The 17,452-nt window shown below is 39.3% G+C and overlaps 1 protein-coding gene across 1 annotated transcript in view; it reads left to right on the top strand.

Annotated features, from left to right (window-relative positions):
* si:dkey-172h23.2 (uncharacterized protein LOC393772 homolog) overlaps positions 1-17,452 on the top strand; it is a 104,547-nt gene that overhangs the window by 38,590 nt on the left and 48,505 nt on the right. Inside the window, 3 exon segments of the mRNA XM_068314095.1 lie at positions 82-2,182; positions 4,017-4,102; positions 16,602-16,656. Coding sequence (XP_068170196.1) covers positions 82-2,182; positions 4,017-4,102; positions 16,602-16,656 — 2,242 coding nt within the window.

Below are 17,452 nucleotides of genomic sequence, written 5' to 3'. Positions count from 1 at the left end.
AATGATAAGAACTAGGAAACAACTGTGTTGGTGTCTCTGAAGGGAAAGCTAACCATTACTCTCCTTTTCTATATTCTGAAGGGAGTTTCTATTCTGGAGCTGCCGTTTGACTCTCTGCACACGGCTGATGAATGTTGTGATGGCATAGAGACAGAGCCAACTTGTCATGACCAACAACAGCTGCCCGATTTAGAATTGCAATACCTGGATTCAACAACAGGAGAGAGCTGTGTGGAAGACTGTTCAGAGGCAAGGAGCAGCAGTGTTGTTTGTGGGCTCAGTGAGAGTTGGAATGCTGAGAAAGACTGGAGTTTGTTTGTGAGTGCTCCAAAGACAGAGGTACGTCCCCAGGAGCATGGCGTCGGCCCCCCGGAGCACTGGGTGTGTCTCAGTACAAACACGAGGAGAGATTACTGCCAAATGGAGGAGGAGGAAAGGGAGCAGCCTTTTTCCACCCAGGCTTTGAATGTGTGTGACAGGAGTGACGGAGTACAGAATAAGGCAGGAGAAGAGAACCTCACTGTGGGAATCTTGACACCACTAGGCTGTGGTAAGCAGGCAGAGGAAACTGATAAAGGAGAGACTGTGATCCAGGAAGATCAGGAGGCTACAAAGGGAAAGAAAACATCAGAGCCGGAAACTGAGGACATCACAGCTGGTAAGGAGGAGACCATCTCCGAGACCATCAATCTGACAACAGAGAGTGGAAACATAGGAGCTTCAGTCATGGGTCAGTCCTCATCGTCGTCAAGTTCTGATTCTGAAATGAATGACAACTGCAAGGAAGGAGAGGATGATGGAAAAGAAGAGATAAAAATGGGTCTGGAACACTGTAGCACACTCTCTTTACATGAAGACAAGGTAGACAGTGAAGGGTTAACAGACCTTTTGTCAACCCCAGGGGACCTCTCCAGCCCATCGTTGATAGACTGTGGTGATGTAATGGAGGGGCCCGAGTCTGCTGTTCCATGTATCTTGATAGAAGGCCTCCACAAGGGGGAACCTCCACCAGACGTAAACAGCCTTGAACAAAACCAGGAAACAGCTGTTAGGGATTACACTACAGAGTGGGACTTAGCCCCAGAAACTGCTTGTCATTCAGGGAAGTTCACTGAAAAAGTCAGTGTTGAAGAGCTACATTGCAAAGACATAGATGAACTTTATGGATACTGTGTGGAACAAACAAATCTGCTTAATTTGGATGAACCTGACAATACAGTGGACCATCAGACTGCTTGTAACTTCATGGGAGATATACAGACAGAAGGATCACCTGAAGTGATACCAATCTCCAGTAATAGATCTGCTGATCTTGATCCAGGGTTGAACCATGGTGTTTCCAGTGATGATGATGGCAGTTTCAAGTCTGTTGGAAGCTCCACAACAGAAATTTTCCACCCCACTCAGGACAATGCTAGTACAGTGGATCTTGAGGAAGTGAGCTCAACAGAAATGAAGTTGGAGGACTCAAATGGTGCAAACCCTGGTGAAACTAGTGAACATCCATTAGCTGTTGATACACGGCTTCCCTTGGTGTTGGGCAACGTCTGTGCGGTGACAATGACAGACTGTTGTAAAGCTGACATTCATCCTGAAGTACAACTCTCACCCGACCATCAAACAATGGGAGCTTTGAAAGCTGAGGACACGGGTGAAGATCTTGTGCCAGAACTTTCCAAAGAGGATCCGTTATTAGATCCAGCACTGTCAGAGAACACAGAAATAGAAGAAACTACCGTCTCTGAACTGAATGCGGGAATTGAGCATTTGGCATCAGATATCCCCTGTCAGGATTTATTTGAACCCTTTCCTTCTGTTGTTGGAAAAAGTGAAGTAAAGGACTTATGTCAACAAGACGATCAGTCAACTGAGACCAGTGAAAAATGTGCAGGGTCCTGCAGTGGAGCTGAGGACAATGGAGATTTGCAGTTGGCACTACAAACCAAACTAGACAATTCTGAGAGAACAATAGATGAGAGGTCGCCCGATAAGGAATTAACCCACCCAGAGACTCATACTGATGCATCTCCATCACACAGTGGCAATCCACCTTCAGATAGTGAAGATTTTAAAGTTGAGTTGCCTTTTCCAAACAGTGAAAATTTCAGTGTCTCTCCGAAAGAGACTGAAATTCCAAAAACTGTGGACACAGTGAATGCAGCTTCACAAATTGCAAGTCAAGGTGGGTAACCAATGATTTTTTTCAGTCAAAAATTTTAGATTTATGATGGATTCTCACACTCAAATATATCACATGACAATATGTTTGATTCAGACACACATTTTGTTATGACTAATGACAAGAACTCCATAAAGCTAAATGAAACATCACATCATACATCATATCATAGCACATCATAGTTACACTTTTCCATATTGTCTAACACCTAGTTTTGAAATGATACTTATGCTTAACCTTAAGGCATTTTTTTTATCCCTATGAAGATTTTGTACTGTGGTCGCCGTGTAACCACAATACAAAAGCTGCAACTTAAGTGTTTCCAGATGACACTTTAAAATGCTTGTTTAATCAACTTGTCCAACTCAGTATTAAAAAAATTCAGAACCAGCTCCAAAATAATGAGAAAGTTTATATCAGATGAATACATTTACCTTGGTCAGCCACTGCTAAAAAAGTAATTAGCTTGGCATGTTGATATAACCTTTTGCTCATTTTCCATCTGTTTTGACAGTTACTGATTATGTTTTATGTTACAGTCATCAGTGGTGTTGAAAATGAGCAAAAAACATGTTTTTTATTATGGCTGACCAAGGTTAACACTTTCATCTGAACTAAGCTTTCTTATCATTTAGTGATTATATTTAGCTCTTTTTGTAAAAAAAAGAAAGAAAAAGAAAAAAGAAAAAACATCGAACTGCATAGTCCTCTGTAAACCCTCCTGTTATGTTCTGACTTTTGCAATGCATTCACTGAATGCTGCAAATACGTTGTCAAATTGCTCAGGATGTTTTTGTCCATTTCCATGTTTCCTTATGCTGCAGCTTCTGTTGGCTTTTAAGTTTTTTGTAATTCTTAAATATTGATTTTTTCCATTTCAGGTACAATTTTTAAATATGTAACATTAGCACAATAAACTGACCTCATCAGTCTATGTGGAGATTGCGTCATGGACTTTTATAGAAATGAGCATAAATGATGCTGATTTATACCTTTGATACCACAGTCTCTGTGTAGACTGACAACACTTCTCTTATTACAGATTTATTCTTTATTAGCCTCAGTCTCCTGCTTACATGTACACGCTGTCCATAAGAACAGTCACATTGCTACATGTGACCAAATGTACAGCCTCTAATACAAACATCCACAATCTTGTAGCTGTAAGCATAGAGCAGGAAGTGAGAGTCTGTATTTGCTAAGAGAAATTCTAGCACTCTTATGTTGGTACTTTTCACTCATCAGGAATAATTGCTCTTAACTGAAGTCCAAAAAAGAAAGGTTAAGGGTGAGGTTGGTGCTGTGCTACATACAGAGAGTGGGGTGTCATTATGAACTAGAGGATATATTTACAGCTGAGCAGCAGTTTACATCGTATACAATTAGATAAGCTTCCTGTTGTTTCATGGGTCTGTAATAAAGATAGCATAGCCAGTGCTGATTCCAGTGGATGTTTAAAAAAATGCATGAAAGTCAGACAAGGTTCTTTTTGTAACTGATTTTCTAGATTTTTCATCCATTAAATCACATTGTGTTATATAACCAACCCAAGATAGACTCTTGTCAAGCAGCCAAGATAATTATATCATCAATGGATCATTTGGTTTCTGTTTTTCAAATAAAAAAAAGAGTTTGCTTGCATTCAAATGATGATTCATACAGAAACATTTCATTTCAGGAATTTTTAAATAGAATAGGAAGATATAGATGCAAGTTTCTGCCTTAGCATTTACACAGTCACGCTCAAAAAAAATTTCAGCTTAAATTCCTGATATTTATGTCTCTATTCAGAGGACTTCCTATTAAAGTGATTGTATTTGTTGTGTCATTGCTCCAGAGGTAGAAGTTGTCATGTCTGAAGAAGGTATAATTGGTGCAGGGAAGAAGGAACGTGTCCCGGCAGAGGAAACAGATGTCTTCACGGTAAGATATGAACAGCATATGTAAAGTGTGTGTCTCTATCAAGCTCTTGGTTGGTCTAAAATAAATGAACACGAGTTGACCAATGTTTTGTCAAACTTTCAGATGACCCTAAATAACCTTTAACATTCATATTTTGAGAAAAAACAGATATCCATGCTCAGTTCTTCATAACCAAATAATCAGTGTTACTCTTACTATATTATATATTCTTATATTATAACATTTGCTCCTAAAGAATATCACTTTTGAATAGGGGCTTTGTCATAAGATTATTCAAACAAGAAATAAGATGCTTCCTTCAGTAAGGCCCCTTCATTTATTGAAATGTCCAATAGAATCTCTAGGCATGTTATGCAGTTCATTTACCGTTTTAACTGAGCACATGGATGCAATCTTTGGTAGAATCTGAAATGTTGCTGACTGACAGATTCCTTAGGAGCCTGGATTGGAGTGGATCTGTTTATTCCTGGGTTGTGGTTGAAGTCAGTGGCTTGTTCTGAGTGCCAGATGTTTCACTCTAAGATTAGAAATATTTACTGTGGGACTCTAAGGTCGCCAGGAGAGGGCGATGTATCTCCAAATGCCAGCTTTGGTGTTTTTTCTCACAAGAGAAAGCATTTAATGGCTTGCCATTTGATGCTTTTGAATCTACAATACGTTTTGTGACGGACAGCCAGTTGTGAGTCATGCTTGTGTTGAGCACACTTAAGTCCTGAAAGATACGAGGTGAAGAAATTAATGTATCCTCAGAATGTTCTGCATCTGTAGCTTTTCTGTTTATGCTATTTGAATAATAACATCATTTTATTGCACAGAATATGAAACAGATTGACAAGAACATGAATGGTACACAATTTTAATTTCAACAATAACAACCATCTACTGTCTTTTATAAATGGTGATGGTGGTTTGGGTGCTAAGAGTGTTCTTCAGTTATCAGAAGATCAGTGTTTGAAGCCCCAGCTCCCCTAGCCAATGAGTCCTTGAGCACATTGCTCCTCTGGCACTCAGGGAGGGCAAATACAAAATTTTAAATTTCAGACAGCAGCAGGAAATAAAACTAGCTCAGTAACAGAATTTAAATACAGGAGCAGTATGTCCCCTTAAGACATGAGACCAGGGTGACCCTTTTGAGTTGTTGGCCAATCACCGACTTAACCAAGCAGTCAACGGCCCAACTGAGCAAATCACAGCAATTTCTGAAAGTTGCTAGTTCTTTCTAGCACTCAGTAACATTCATTCAGTAAAATGAACCATGTGGAGAAATGTATTGTAGTACAAGGTGACAAAGGCTGAACTTCTCACTCTGAATTATAAAAGTTTTGTCTGGCACAAGTCCATATTGCTCACCATCCAAAAATTTCAAGGCTGACTGAGAAACATGGTGATAGCCTTTCCAATACAGATTATATTGAAGCGCTCCAAATGTCAAAGTTTTGGAACGAGCCTAGATAGCCTAGTCGAAATGCTTAAGATTTTTCATTCTAAATCCAAGTTAACCAATATGTCATTACAGAAAAGGAATTGTCCTGGAATGATCCACTTCTCAGTACCCCTGAAACATTTTTTGGATCAGATAATATCAAAATTTAATAAATTGTTCTGCTTCCACAACAGCTGCGGCATGAGCAATTAGAGAAAAAAAAATTGTGTTTTTTTTTTTACTAAGTATCCTAATTTTAATTGAATTTTTTTTTTCTCTCAGTGTTGAAAGATCAAATTAGAAAGTGTAGGGAGTTTAACTTGAATATTTTAAAAATTAAAATTTCATAATGCTAATATAATGCAGTTTCCAATGCAATATTGATGAGGTAATTAAAATCATACCATTTCTGTATCTATTTAGGTTGCAGACAGTTTAGTTTTGTTTGACTTTTCACTGTCAGGATTATGTTCAAGTGGTTCTCAGGTTACTATGCAAAGACCACAGTCCGTTTGGTGCAGCATATAGTTTGTAATGTTGTCTGAACTCTGAAAGGCTGCTCAGTTTGCAGTTTGAATGAAAAACAACGTAATATGTTAGCAGCTGTCTGCATTTTTTCTGGAAGGTTATAAATTTATTTATTGTTTTGTCAGAATGAGAAATGTTGATGGTAGAACTGCTTTTTGTTCACACATATGTCAACTCGACTCAAAATTAATTTACAAAACATATTTAACCAATGTTTACCATATAAATATAAAAGATAAGAGCAGACGTAAAATACAATACTTAAAACCATATAAAAAATTAAAGCAAGAGCATATATGAAATACTTGGTCAGCATGAACAAAACAAAAACACATAAGCAAGCGATGTTAAGTTGCCTGGGACTGTCTGTCACCATCACTTACAGATTTAGAAAATAAAAACCTTTTCAGACTGTACAGATCTTATGTTCCTGGGAAAGTTTTTCTAGACATGGGGGACAGCCGTCCCAAAGGCATCGTCGCCTTTAGTTTTTAACCTGGACTTCCGGTCAGAGAACTTCAGCTGATTGGCTGATCTCTGTGCTGGTGCAGGTGTATGGATGTTAAAAAAATCTGTTAAATATTGGGGAGCCAGCTCTTGTAGATATTTAAAAACCTAAAGTAAAATCTTAAAATCAATTCTGAAGGACACAGGTAGCCAATGAAGTGTGGCCAGAACATGAGAGATATGTTCACACTTCTCATGAAGTTGAGAAGACGTGTTGCGGCGTTTTGCACCAGCTGTAGGTGTCTTAACAGAGATTAAGTGATGCCAAGGAAAAGGGGAATTGCCGTAGTTTAGCAAAGACATAATAAAAGCATCAGACTTTTAATTATTCTTATAGTTTTTTTGTGTTTGTGTCCTAATCTTTATCATGGCCTATGAATACTATAAAAAGTGGAAGAAACTTGGTTGGGTATAAGAAGAATTAGAGAGTTGCTAGTTATTTGCAGCTCTGCCCCCTGTGGCTGAATTTGCAAGCGATAACATACGAGCTCTGCCATAGCAGCTGGCCTAATTCTTTTTTCAATGTGGCCACGGGCCAGACTGTCATCATTGAGAGGTTCAATCACCCCCAGAAGGTGGCTCACAGGTGGCCTCAATTCCCATCCATCAGGGGGTGTTGACTCTCGACAGCATACACTCAACAGAAGAATGCCCAGTTCCATGACTCATTCTCAACAATGTAGTTTTTGACTGGTTGATTTACAGGATGAAAGGGAGAGAGGGAGATATCAATTTGACTTTTAAAATCACATTTATTCATGGAGTCGATATTACAAATAGTTACATTAACAACATCCAAGATCACATCATGCTAACAGGAACTCACACTTCTAAAAACACATCATATGAAATGTGGGCAAAATACACTTGGATTAAACCAAACACTGACTGAACATAAGTTCCTCACTTAACAGGGAACATAAGACACCTTTGACACACCATAGGTTTGTAAAAAAGTCTAAATTTTTCACAGCTCTGAAATAGTTAAAATTGATTCTGATTCTTGTTTGACACATTCTTCTTAAAATGGCTTCTGCACTGTCGTCAGACGAACCCTCAACCTTTTCCTTCCTGCTTAGATTAATCGCCATCTTTGCTTGGCCCAGAAGAAAATTCAGAATTTGCCAATCCCTTTTTTGATTTTTACTACGTTCAAACCATTAATTTATACCTAGACCGAATGAGAGAAAGAGAGAGAGAGAGAGTAAGAGACAGTGAGAGAGAGAGGGAGAGAGAGAGAGTAAGAGACAGAGAGAGAGGGGGGGGCAGAGGGAGAGAGAGAGAAATAGTGAGGGAATGAGAGAGACATTCATAGCCTTTTTGAGAAAGAGAAAGAAAGAGAACGCACATAGAGGCAGATCAAAGGCGTGACTCAGGCATAGTCATGGGAGAAGTTTGGAGGCGACAGAGGAAAGAAAAGGGAGGGAGGGAAGAAGAGAAGGAGGGAGGAAAAAGGAGAAGGAGGGAGGGAGTTGAGCTGGAGTCTGGTAGAAAGCTGCTTCTGTGGCCAGATGTGAAGCTTAGCAGACATCTTCAGCTCTCCTCAGTTGTGTTTTTGTTGTGTTTTAACGCACTGTTCGGTCAAGGAACTCTGGATATTTAAAGGAAAATGTATGAACGACACAAGCGGCGGTACAGCCTCTGTGCCAAAGGAGAGAGAGCCGTAGATGTGGTTTTGATAAAGGTAGGCAACCTATCAGTACACATTAACAAAGTTGCTTGGAATTGCAATGTTTCTTGTGTTACAGTCGCACTAATTTGAACAGATGGGGTGAAACAAAGTTAAGATAAAAAAGCAGTATAAACATAATCTAGGAAATTAAAAGTAAGTTTAAAGTAATAAAGGATTTTAAACTTATAGACTTTACTAAGGCACACCAAGTCTATTGAGTAGTTTGTGACAAGATTAGCAGCTTCAGATCTCCAGGTTTTTAAGGCCTGGTCACACCTTGTCTTAAGTTTCCAAAAAAAGTGATTTCTTTAGTGCTTCAACATGTACGGGCAGACCATTAGCTGTCTGCAAGGATGTTGTGTTTTGCTATGTTGCACCCTGGGAGATGATTGCACGGTTGTTGATCGTGGTCCTCCAGACATAGAGTGCTGATTATTTTGGGGTGGAGTGCGGTTTCTGGATGTAAGCTGTATGGTTATCCTGTACGTGACGCTTACACAGATGCCCACACTCAGTCCGTCTCCGTGATATTACTGTGAAATCTGATGAGTGTAGGAATGCTAATATTCTAGCATCAGAATTTAGCTAAGAGCAATGCTTTGCCAATGGGCAGGCTGACAGAGCTACCAGTATGATGGAAAAATCTACTTTTTCTTTGAGCTGAAGATTGTTACATCCCGCTGCAAAGCTGTGATGTATTGTAATTGTCAGTGTTCGTTCGTCCGTCCGTTAGTATGTCCACCAAATATCTTGCCAACCTTTGCAGATAGAAAGATGAAACAAAAAGCACATTACTCAGGAGGCAAAGTAGATGAAAATAAGAAAAATAGGTCAAGGTCAAATTTAAACTTTTTTTACATCCAGGAAGATTGAAAGACGAGAGAGAAGGCCAGTGCAACAAAGACCATTAGCAAAGCTAGTGCTTTGATCTGCCTATGCACTAGCTCTGATCAATGGTCTTACTCACACTGGCCTTCTCCATAAGCACTAGTCTAGTCTGACTGCCTTTTTTGAACTGGTGTGTGTCATTCGACTGAAGTGAAACCCCAGAAGTTAGTTAACTAACCTGCATATGCATGTTGTTGGATGATGATCGTCTTGATTAATTATGTTATTCCATTACCCCTGCCAAGGAGGTTAAATAATTTGTACAATTTCCTCCGGGATTATTAAAGTATCTATCTATCTATCTATCTATCTATCTATCTATCTATCTATCTATCTATCTATCTATCTATCTATCTATCTATCTATCTATCTATCTATCTATCTATCTATCTATCTATCTATCTATCTATCTATCTATCTATCTATCTATCTATCTATCTATCTATCTATCTATCTCCCACACACCCACCCATCCATCCATCCATCCAATTCTACTAATTCTCTTCTTCACAAACAATATCAACTTTCAAATCAAAATAATGGGTCTGACTGTTGGATACCCCCTGCAGTGTGTCATGCTTGCCATCTCACTGGTTGTTCCCAAATAAAATTGCATTATCTTTCATTCAGTCATCTTCATGACTGCGTCTTCCACCTTTTGCAGGTCACATGAATAGCATTGTCTATATGGTAGGTTTGTCAGGTACAGTCTTATGCCTGTCTTTAGTTTATTGTCAGTTTCTAAGCCTGTTCTTGATGTCAGATCCAATTTTTAGCTGAGGGTTGAAATATGAGGGATTGTCTTGTATACGTGTGAAAGAAAGTAAGAAATATATGATGGTGTGGGAAAAAGGCTGTGCCAAGCTAGCACTTTCCTCTTGCCTCAAATGGAAATAGGAGATTGGCCAAATTACTTCATTTCAACCAGTGTTTCACATTCCAGCATCTCTCCCGGCCCTAAGTCACAAAACACATCATCACTCCCCTTACTAACTACACTAGCCACAAATAAGAGTTTACAGTAGCTGATAGTACAGTGCCTGCAGCCTTGGTTCCAAAGAAGTTTGAACATTGTGTTAACCCCCCCCCCCAAAAAAAAAAGAAACCAACAAAAAACAAAACAGAATGTGATCATTTATGATCAGTTGATATACACTTTGCATTTTTCTTTTTAATTATTTTACACTAAATGCCAACTTGATCTTGCTGTCAGATAATTTCCTACTTTCCTTAACTCAAGCATACCAGGTCATTTCTGCCTTGTCCAGATGAAACTATTCCCTCAATACGAGTGCGGACAGTCATAAAAAGATAAAAACTGTAACAATGTGGGCAACAGCAACACATTTTTTATTTATTTACAGGCTCTAAATAGGGTAATAGAAAGAGATACACTATTAGCAAATCAAACAAAATGTACACATATACGTACATACAGTAAACAATATACACACATATGTATATACAGTAATCCAGACTACAACGCAGATATCCGGGATGAAAACGCAGGCCAAAGTGAAGTTTTTTTAAAATGTTGGGTGTGTGTTGTTGTGCGAACGCTGTAACCAAAACATTTTTTATTTGGGGGAGTGTCTCCCTGTAACAAAAACTGCTGTGGAGTTAGTGTGTGTGACCTGTGTCTACATGTACACACAGAATGGACGGAGTTAAAACCGGCTATTTTGTACGTATAACAGCTCCACGTCAAAGATGCGTTGATAAACATGCTTGACAGTTGGATATTTATTCGACTGGTTCTTTCTTTATGAGTCATAACCTTCATTTATTTATGTATTTATGTATTTATTTATTTATTTATTCATTCATTCATTCATTCATTCATTCACGTTCCTCGCCACAGACGCTAACGCCAGTTTTGGTTCAGACCGGGATGCGCTGCCTGCTGGTGGGAGAACTCTGTGAATAGGGATGGAAGGTGGTTTAATATCAGTATGGGAAGAGTTCATAAATGGTTAAATTACCATAAGTAATAAGAAAAATAGTTCTCCGCTATATCGCAGAATTCGTTATTCGCGTGTGATTCCTGGAACGCTTTAACTGCGAGTTACAAGGGCGCACTGTGTGTGCGTGTGTGTGTGTGTATACAGTATACATGCATATACTGTATATATGCATATATAAACACATAAATGTAAATTACACATTTTTCAGTCATTGAAACCAAACAGCAAAAAGTCATCCACAACACCAACTTGTTTTCCACTGTTCAAACAGTCCCTCGCTCTGATTTGGTCAACTAAACCCGTAATTCACTCAGGTAAATACAGGGAACAGGAGTTACAGGAATGGTGGACTTCCGAGATGGAGAGGGAAGAAAACAAGGTGTTTTTGGCACTTCATTTTATTCTATCCAGATTGCAAAAAGACAAAGTGGCTTCTGTATTGGTATTTATTTAGACATTTTTTCTACCCTGCCAGTTAAACATCAAGGATCATCATCTTCAGACCTTCTGCTGTTTTTAAGTTTTTTTAAAATTTTCAATAGCTAGTGATAATAATAGTATCCTGCTAGGTTGAAGACGTTGCTGCAGCAAAGAAAAAATGGGTGTGGCTCAGCTTTATGTGAGAGCTCCAGCAAGAAATCTTGAAAGTCGTAGAGTGCTCAAAACATGTGATTGGAATAATCCCTAGTTAACCAGGTTCATTGGTAGCAGATGCTTCTATCATGACTATAAAGAAGGGGCATCTTTGACAGGATCAGTTGTTGGCAAGCCAGGATGGCGGAGGGAGTTCAAATTAGAATATTACTGCTTTGACCCGGAACACTGTAAAACTGGTACTTCCATTTTTGTGCAGTTTTGTAGCATACTGCACTGCAGTACAAAGGCTAACTAACTATTTGCTAATGGAAAATGGCCTGGCTTTGGTCTTAAAAAAATTAAAAAAAAAAACATATCCTGTGTATCACTTTGATCATTGTCCGACAAGTGGTATGTTTGTCTTTGTCCTTTGTATCTGCTGTGTTAAAATCTGTACACCTACAAGGTGTGACAGAAAATAACCCTGTCCTTTGGTTTGCTACCTCCTTCCCTTGTGGATAAATGCTGTGTATCCCTGCGGATCAAATTGTGTGTACAACATCGTACATACCTGGCTGGAAACAATCATTTTGCCGACCATGGCATCCTCCAGTGCTGTGGAACCTCTCTGGCTGCCTGCCTGTTTAGAAAAGAAGCAGCAGTCCAAGTCCTGCCTGCCCCAGCACACACTCACCAGCCTTCCTTTTTTATTTTTAAACCAGATGTGTTTTTACTGGGTACAGTATAGATTCCCCCGGCGCTACAAATATGCACTGGGCTTTTCAGGTTCTGGGGTGCCAGCTTTCACTGGGAGGATCTGTTCTTTTTTACTTGGCTGACTGACTGGTTTTCAGGGCTGCTAACTGACCAGAACAGTCATTAGCTCAGTGTATAGCTGGGAAACCGGTCAACTGGGTGCCTGATAACTGGTTGCAACTGTGTCCCTTTTGGTTTTGTAATGAGTAGAATTTAACGTGGAAATGATTTTGTTTCTCTTTTTTTCTGTCTGTTCATTAGTTCAAAAGTGCGTAAGTAAATTATGTCTTTTGTGATGTCTTTAGGGTTCCTTTGAAATAAGCATGACTGAACTAATGATGAGCGAAAAGCAGCAGCTTTACTTGTCCAAACATTCAAATGGGAGCTTCCACATATAATATGTCCATATCCGATTATTTCTATATCATCAGAAATTTTTCTCTGTATTTTTCGAGACTTTGCCAGTAACACTAATTTCACATCAATATCCTTCAAAATGTTAATGTAATATTTTAATGTTTACTTGTTCACGCTTTTTAAGAGAATAAAAATTGATTTTCTTTTAATTACATCAATTCAAACATTATTTATTAGGCTGAATTGTTCATTTAAGAACCAATTGCTCTTCAAAGTATTTTGTGACTGTGTTTGTGTCCTGTCATCTTTTGCCTATTTTGTCTAAAAAGTCCTTTTTTGTTTTGATTCCATCAAAGTTTGCTTTCAGTCTATAGCTGGTTTATTCCCATCATTGATGGCCGACTACAGAAACTCTCTTGTATTCAAGGTGGTGGTTAGTTTAGAAATGGCGAAACAAGCTAGTTGTGGAACACCCTTTATTGATAATTGGACTTTTGAGAAATAGCTACCTTTTCGAATGTAATTCACTGCCATGCAAGTGAAAAATTATGTCAAATTACGAGTTTGGTCAGACTGATAATGTATCTGTTTGGTTTCCTGACACTGCTGATTCTTTATTTAGTCATGCCAACTTAACTTTTTGGTGCCATGAGCATGTACATCAACCTGCAGCACATGTTGCATGGATTTTTAATGGCCATTAATAATGGCACTTGGCCACAAGTCAATTAATGCATGGATTCATAATGTTTGTTTTTCAAACTGTGGTGCACTTGATAATGTAAGCTTACACATCATTAAACAACTTCTGGTTCTAGTGGCTCTGGGTGTGTAAACCTAAAACACTTGAAGCTGCTGTTTCCTTTACTTTGGCCTTAATCTGTGCTTCAAACCTTTGTTTTTGTTTGAAGTTCTGCTGTAAGGACACGCCATCTAGCCTGCAACACTGGCAATCAACTTCTGAGCATTTGTGTATGCATTTCTGTGTGTCTATATGCATGTGTGTGAGTGTGTGTTCTGACGCCCTCTGTGAGCAGCTAATCTTTCCTCGTCAGCGTGTTTGTTCTCTCTCAGCGAGCTCTGTTTGATATCCGAACACAGCTGTGAGGAATGAAAAAAAGCTTGTGTGTGCTGTCTGTGCATGCATCTGTATGTGTGTGGGATTTTGTAGTGTGCACGTGAGAGTTGATGAGTGAGAAAAAGAGCCGAAGTGTTTGTAATGTGTGTGCATGCATGAACATTTGCTTGATGGAAGTGCATATACACTGTGCCAGTTGGTATAGCGTCTGTTACTCCGTTTGTAGGAACGTAAAAGTTGATGGTCATAATAGCTACTTATGCTCACACACACACACGCACGCACGCACGCACGCACGCACGCACGCACGCACGCACGCACACACACACACACACACACACACACACACACACACACACACACACACACACACACACACACACACACACACACACACACACCACACCCAGATCTGGACAACTGAGCTCAGTGTTTGTAGGTCTCAGCAGCCTTGTTAGTCGTGTGCTGCGGGACAGTTGAGGCGTAGTTGTTGAGAAACTGAGCCCAGCCCCCACACCCCAAAGCATTCTGGGAGGATCAACCTCACTGGTTTGTTTTGTCTTATGTTTCTGAGTAGTTTTTAACCCTCTGTTTTGTGTCTTTAATTTCATCACTATTGTTTATTCTCCAGTTTGGTTTTGATGACTTTTTCACTTTTCATTTGGTTTTTGTGACAGTTCTTATAAAGCAGCTGTATACTTTAAGAATGGTTGACTTCACCACCTACAATAACTGCAATATAGAGTCAAGGACACAATGAAACACAATGTTTTATTTTGAATAGTAAGTTATTTGAGGAGCATTTGGTCATATTTGCAGAAAACCCCTTCATAACTCAAGGGCAATCACTTCTCTGACATAATTTTTTTAAATATGTAAATATAGTTGATACAAACCAATTTTAAGACCATGCAGTAATTTCAGTATTGCTGAATTAAATATTTGCTAGTCTAAATTACTCTACATAACTGCCCGCTGGCAGGAGCCCTGTCGTAACCTCATGATCCAAATCTTCCACTTGGCAAGATAGACATATTTATAAAACTATTAGTGGATCTATGTATCTGTCTGTCTGTTTGTCTTTTTGTCTGTCTGCCTGTATATATATATTTTATTAAGTCATTACATGTAAACTAAAACGCTGCACTTTTTGTTGATAAAAAGAAAAGAAAAATACATCACTAAATATCACAATATTTCATGTAAATAACTATTTATGCAGGATAAATACTATGACTCAGTATTAGTACATACTACGGTAATCCTGAGGAAAACTGCTGACTCGACATTTGTTCAGAAAACAGAAAACTCTCATTGACTCAAGGAAGGAAACCACAGAGGATCACTGCTGAAAAGCTGGCAGTTCACAGAGTGCTGGCTCAAACCATATTCATGGAAAGCTAACTGTAAGGCAAAACGTGGTGGAAAAAGGTGCACAAACAACAGGAACATCTGTCGCCTTAAGAATATTGTCAAGAAAAACTTCTTCAAAAAAACAATTTACAAGGAATAGTCTGAAGTTAGATTCAGAGCATCTTAAGCTACCACACACAGATATTCCCAGGGAATGGGCTGCAACTAGTGTCAAGCCACTTCTGTACCAGTGGCAACATCAAAAGAGTCTTAACTGGGCTAATGTGAGGAAGACCTGGACCACTGCTCAGTGATCCACAATACACTTTGCAGATGAAAGTAAATTTTGCATTTGATTTGGAAATGAAGGTCCCCAACGTCTAGATAAATGGCGGAAACACAGAATCCAGCTCGAAGTGTCCACAGCTGTCTACCAGGAGATTTTACAGCCAGTCAAAACTTAACAACTACTTTAGTCAAACGTTACACTTCACACCAGGAATATTTGTTGTTAAGCCTCCTTTATACTAGGGTCATGGTAGAGTCTTCTGTGGCAGGCTTACCCTGGGTTTGTGAAGGTTAGGAGTTAAACAAGAATTAATGAGTGCAACAACCATGCTACAGTCAGAGGAAAGGAAGGAACAACATCTTGTTTTCAGCCTGTAAGAGATTTTTGATTTAGGTCTCTGATGAAGTGCTTAGTCTGTCTTTCTTCATAGATTATTGAGTCATTTAAATCAAAGCTCATTATCATTAACAATATGCCATTGTTTGAGTTTGCTGAAGCCTTTAAGTCTCTGTAGCTTTACATTCAGAGTTGTCAGTCAGATCTGTGGCGCTTCAGTCAAACCTTCGAAGCTTTTGTACTGATTTGAAGATCGGGTCCCAGTGGATTTTTAAGCTCAAACCAGCTTTCTAACTGGTACACACATCCACACACAGCTGTTGTGTGGACAGTCAGAGAGGAAGCATAGCCCCAGTGTTGGCAACCACGGATCTTTGACAGGCTGTGTGCGTGTGTGTGTGTGTGTATGTGTGTGTGTGTGTGTGTGTGTGTGTGTGTGTGTGTGTGTGTGTGCGTATGTGTGTGTGTGCACGCGTGCATGCGTATATAATGTTGTGTTGGTGTCAGAGTGACTGTGATTTCTCAAGGCTGTGAGCAGACTAAAGCTAGATCTTACCAAAGAGGTTTTCTCGGAGATGTAGCTGGAGCATAGCCACTAAATCCCACAAATGCTCTTAAGTCTGCTGATATGGAATAGTGTCTTATCGTTGCCTCCCATCCTGTGTGTCGAGCCACACTTCCTAACTGCCAAGCTGGTCTGCATCATTATTTCTTTGTGGGTGATGATCACATGTCGCTGAGGCTGATTCAGTGTCTTCCTGTTTCACTGCAGATCCACCGAGACAGAGAGGCGTCGTTTCATCAGCCGCACAACATTCAACACTCAGGTAAGAGTTACTGCTTCTAATCTCTTAACTTTTCTACTCAGTGTGGGAAACATTTAGATAACTTTTATATTTTAATAAAAGTATAGTGATATATGGTGACGTTGGCCAGACATGTTGCTGGGTTGCTATTCATCATGCAATAGTGGATTGTTATTGGTGTTCAAGTCACCACGGCATCTTTTGGCTGTGGTTGTTGAATACAGATGCTTATATGATTGTGATAACACGGTCATATTTGGTCAAGAGACTCAGTCTGATTCACTGACACATGCAGGAGTCCTGTAAGAGATATAATAATAGTTAGGGTTTCAGAAAGTAAAAACTAAAGATAGACCATCCGCTGACCTAGACAAAATGGAGGAAGAGAATTTGAGGCAAGAAGAAAAGTACACAGTAAACAGCAGTAAAGTACACTGGTGAAAAGTTGAAAGTTGTGCGTGAAGTTTTCGATCATATATATATATGATATATGTGGTGATGGGGCCTTATTTTTCAGAGTACCTCTGTTTGTATACAGCAGCATACACTCGAGGATATGAATGCTCCCCACATGCTGCACAAGGCCTTTATTGTTAAGGGTATTTCACTTGACCTAATTTTTGCATGTGACCCTGCAACTTGCAAATTAAAATGAGTGTCAGTGGTCTGTCATAGTATCATCAGGATGAGATTGGCTCTTTAGCTCAGCAGCTGTGGCCGTTACTCATAGTCAGACATCTCACTGCATGTCTTGCAAACATATGTTAATTAAAAGTAATTTGTGCTGTTAGCAAGAATCCATACCTTTTTTGAAGTG

The sequence above is a fragment of the Antennarius striatus genome, chromosome 1, assembly GCF_040054535.1.
Source record: "Antennarius striatus isolate MH-2024 chromosome 1, ASM4005453v1, whole genome shotgun sequence".
NCBI classification, from domain to species: domain Eukaryota; kingdom Metazoa; phylum Chordata; class Actinopteri; order Lophiiformes; family Antennariidae; genus Antennarius; species Antennarius striatus.
This window is presented reverse-complemented; position numbering and strand designations above follow the sequence as displayed.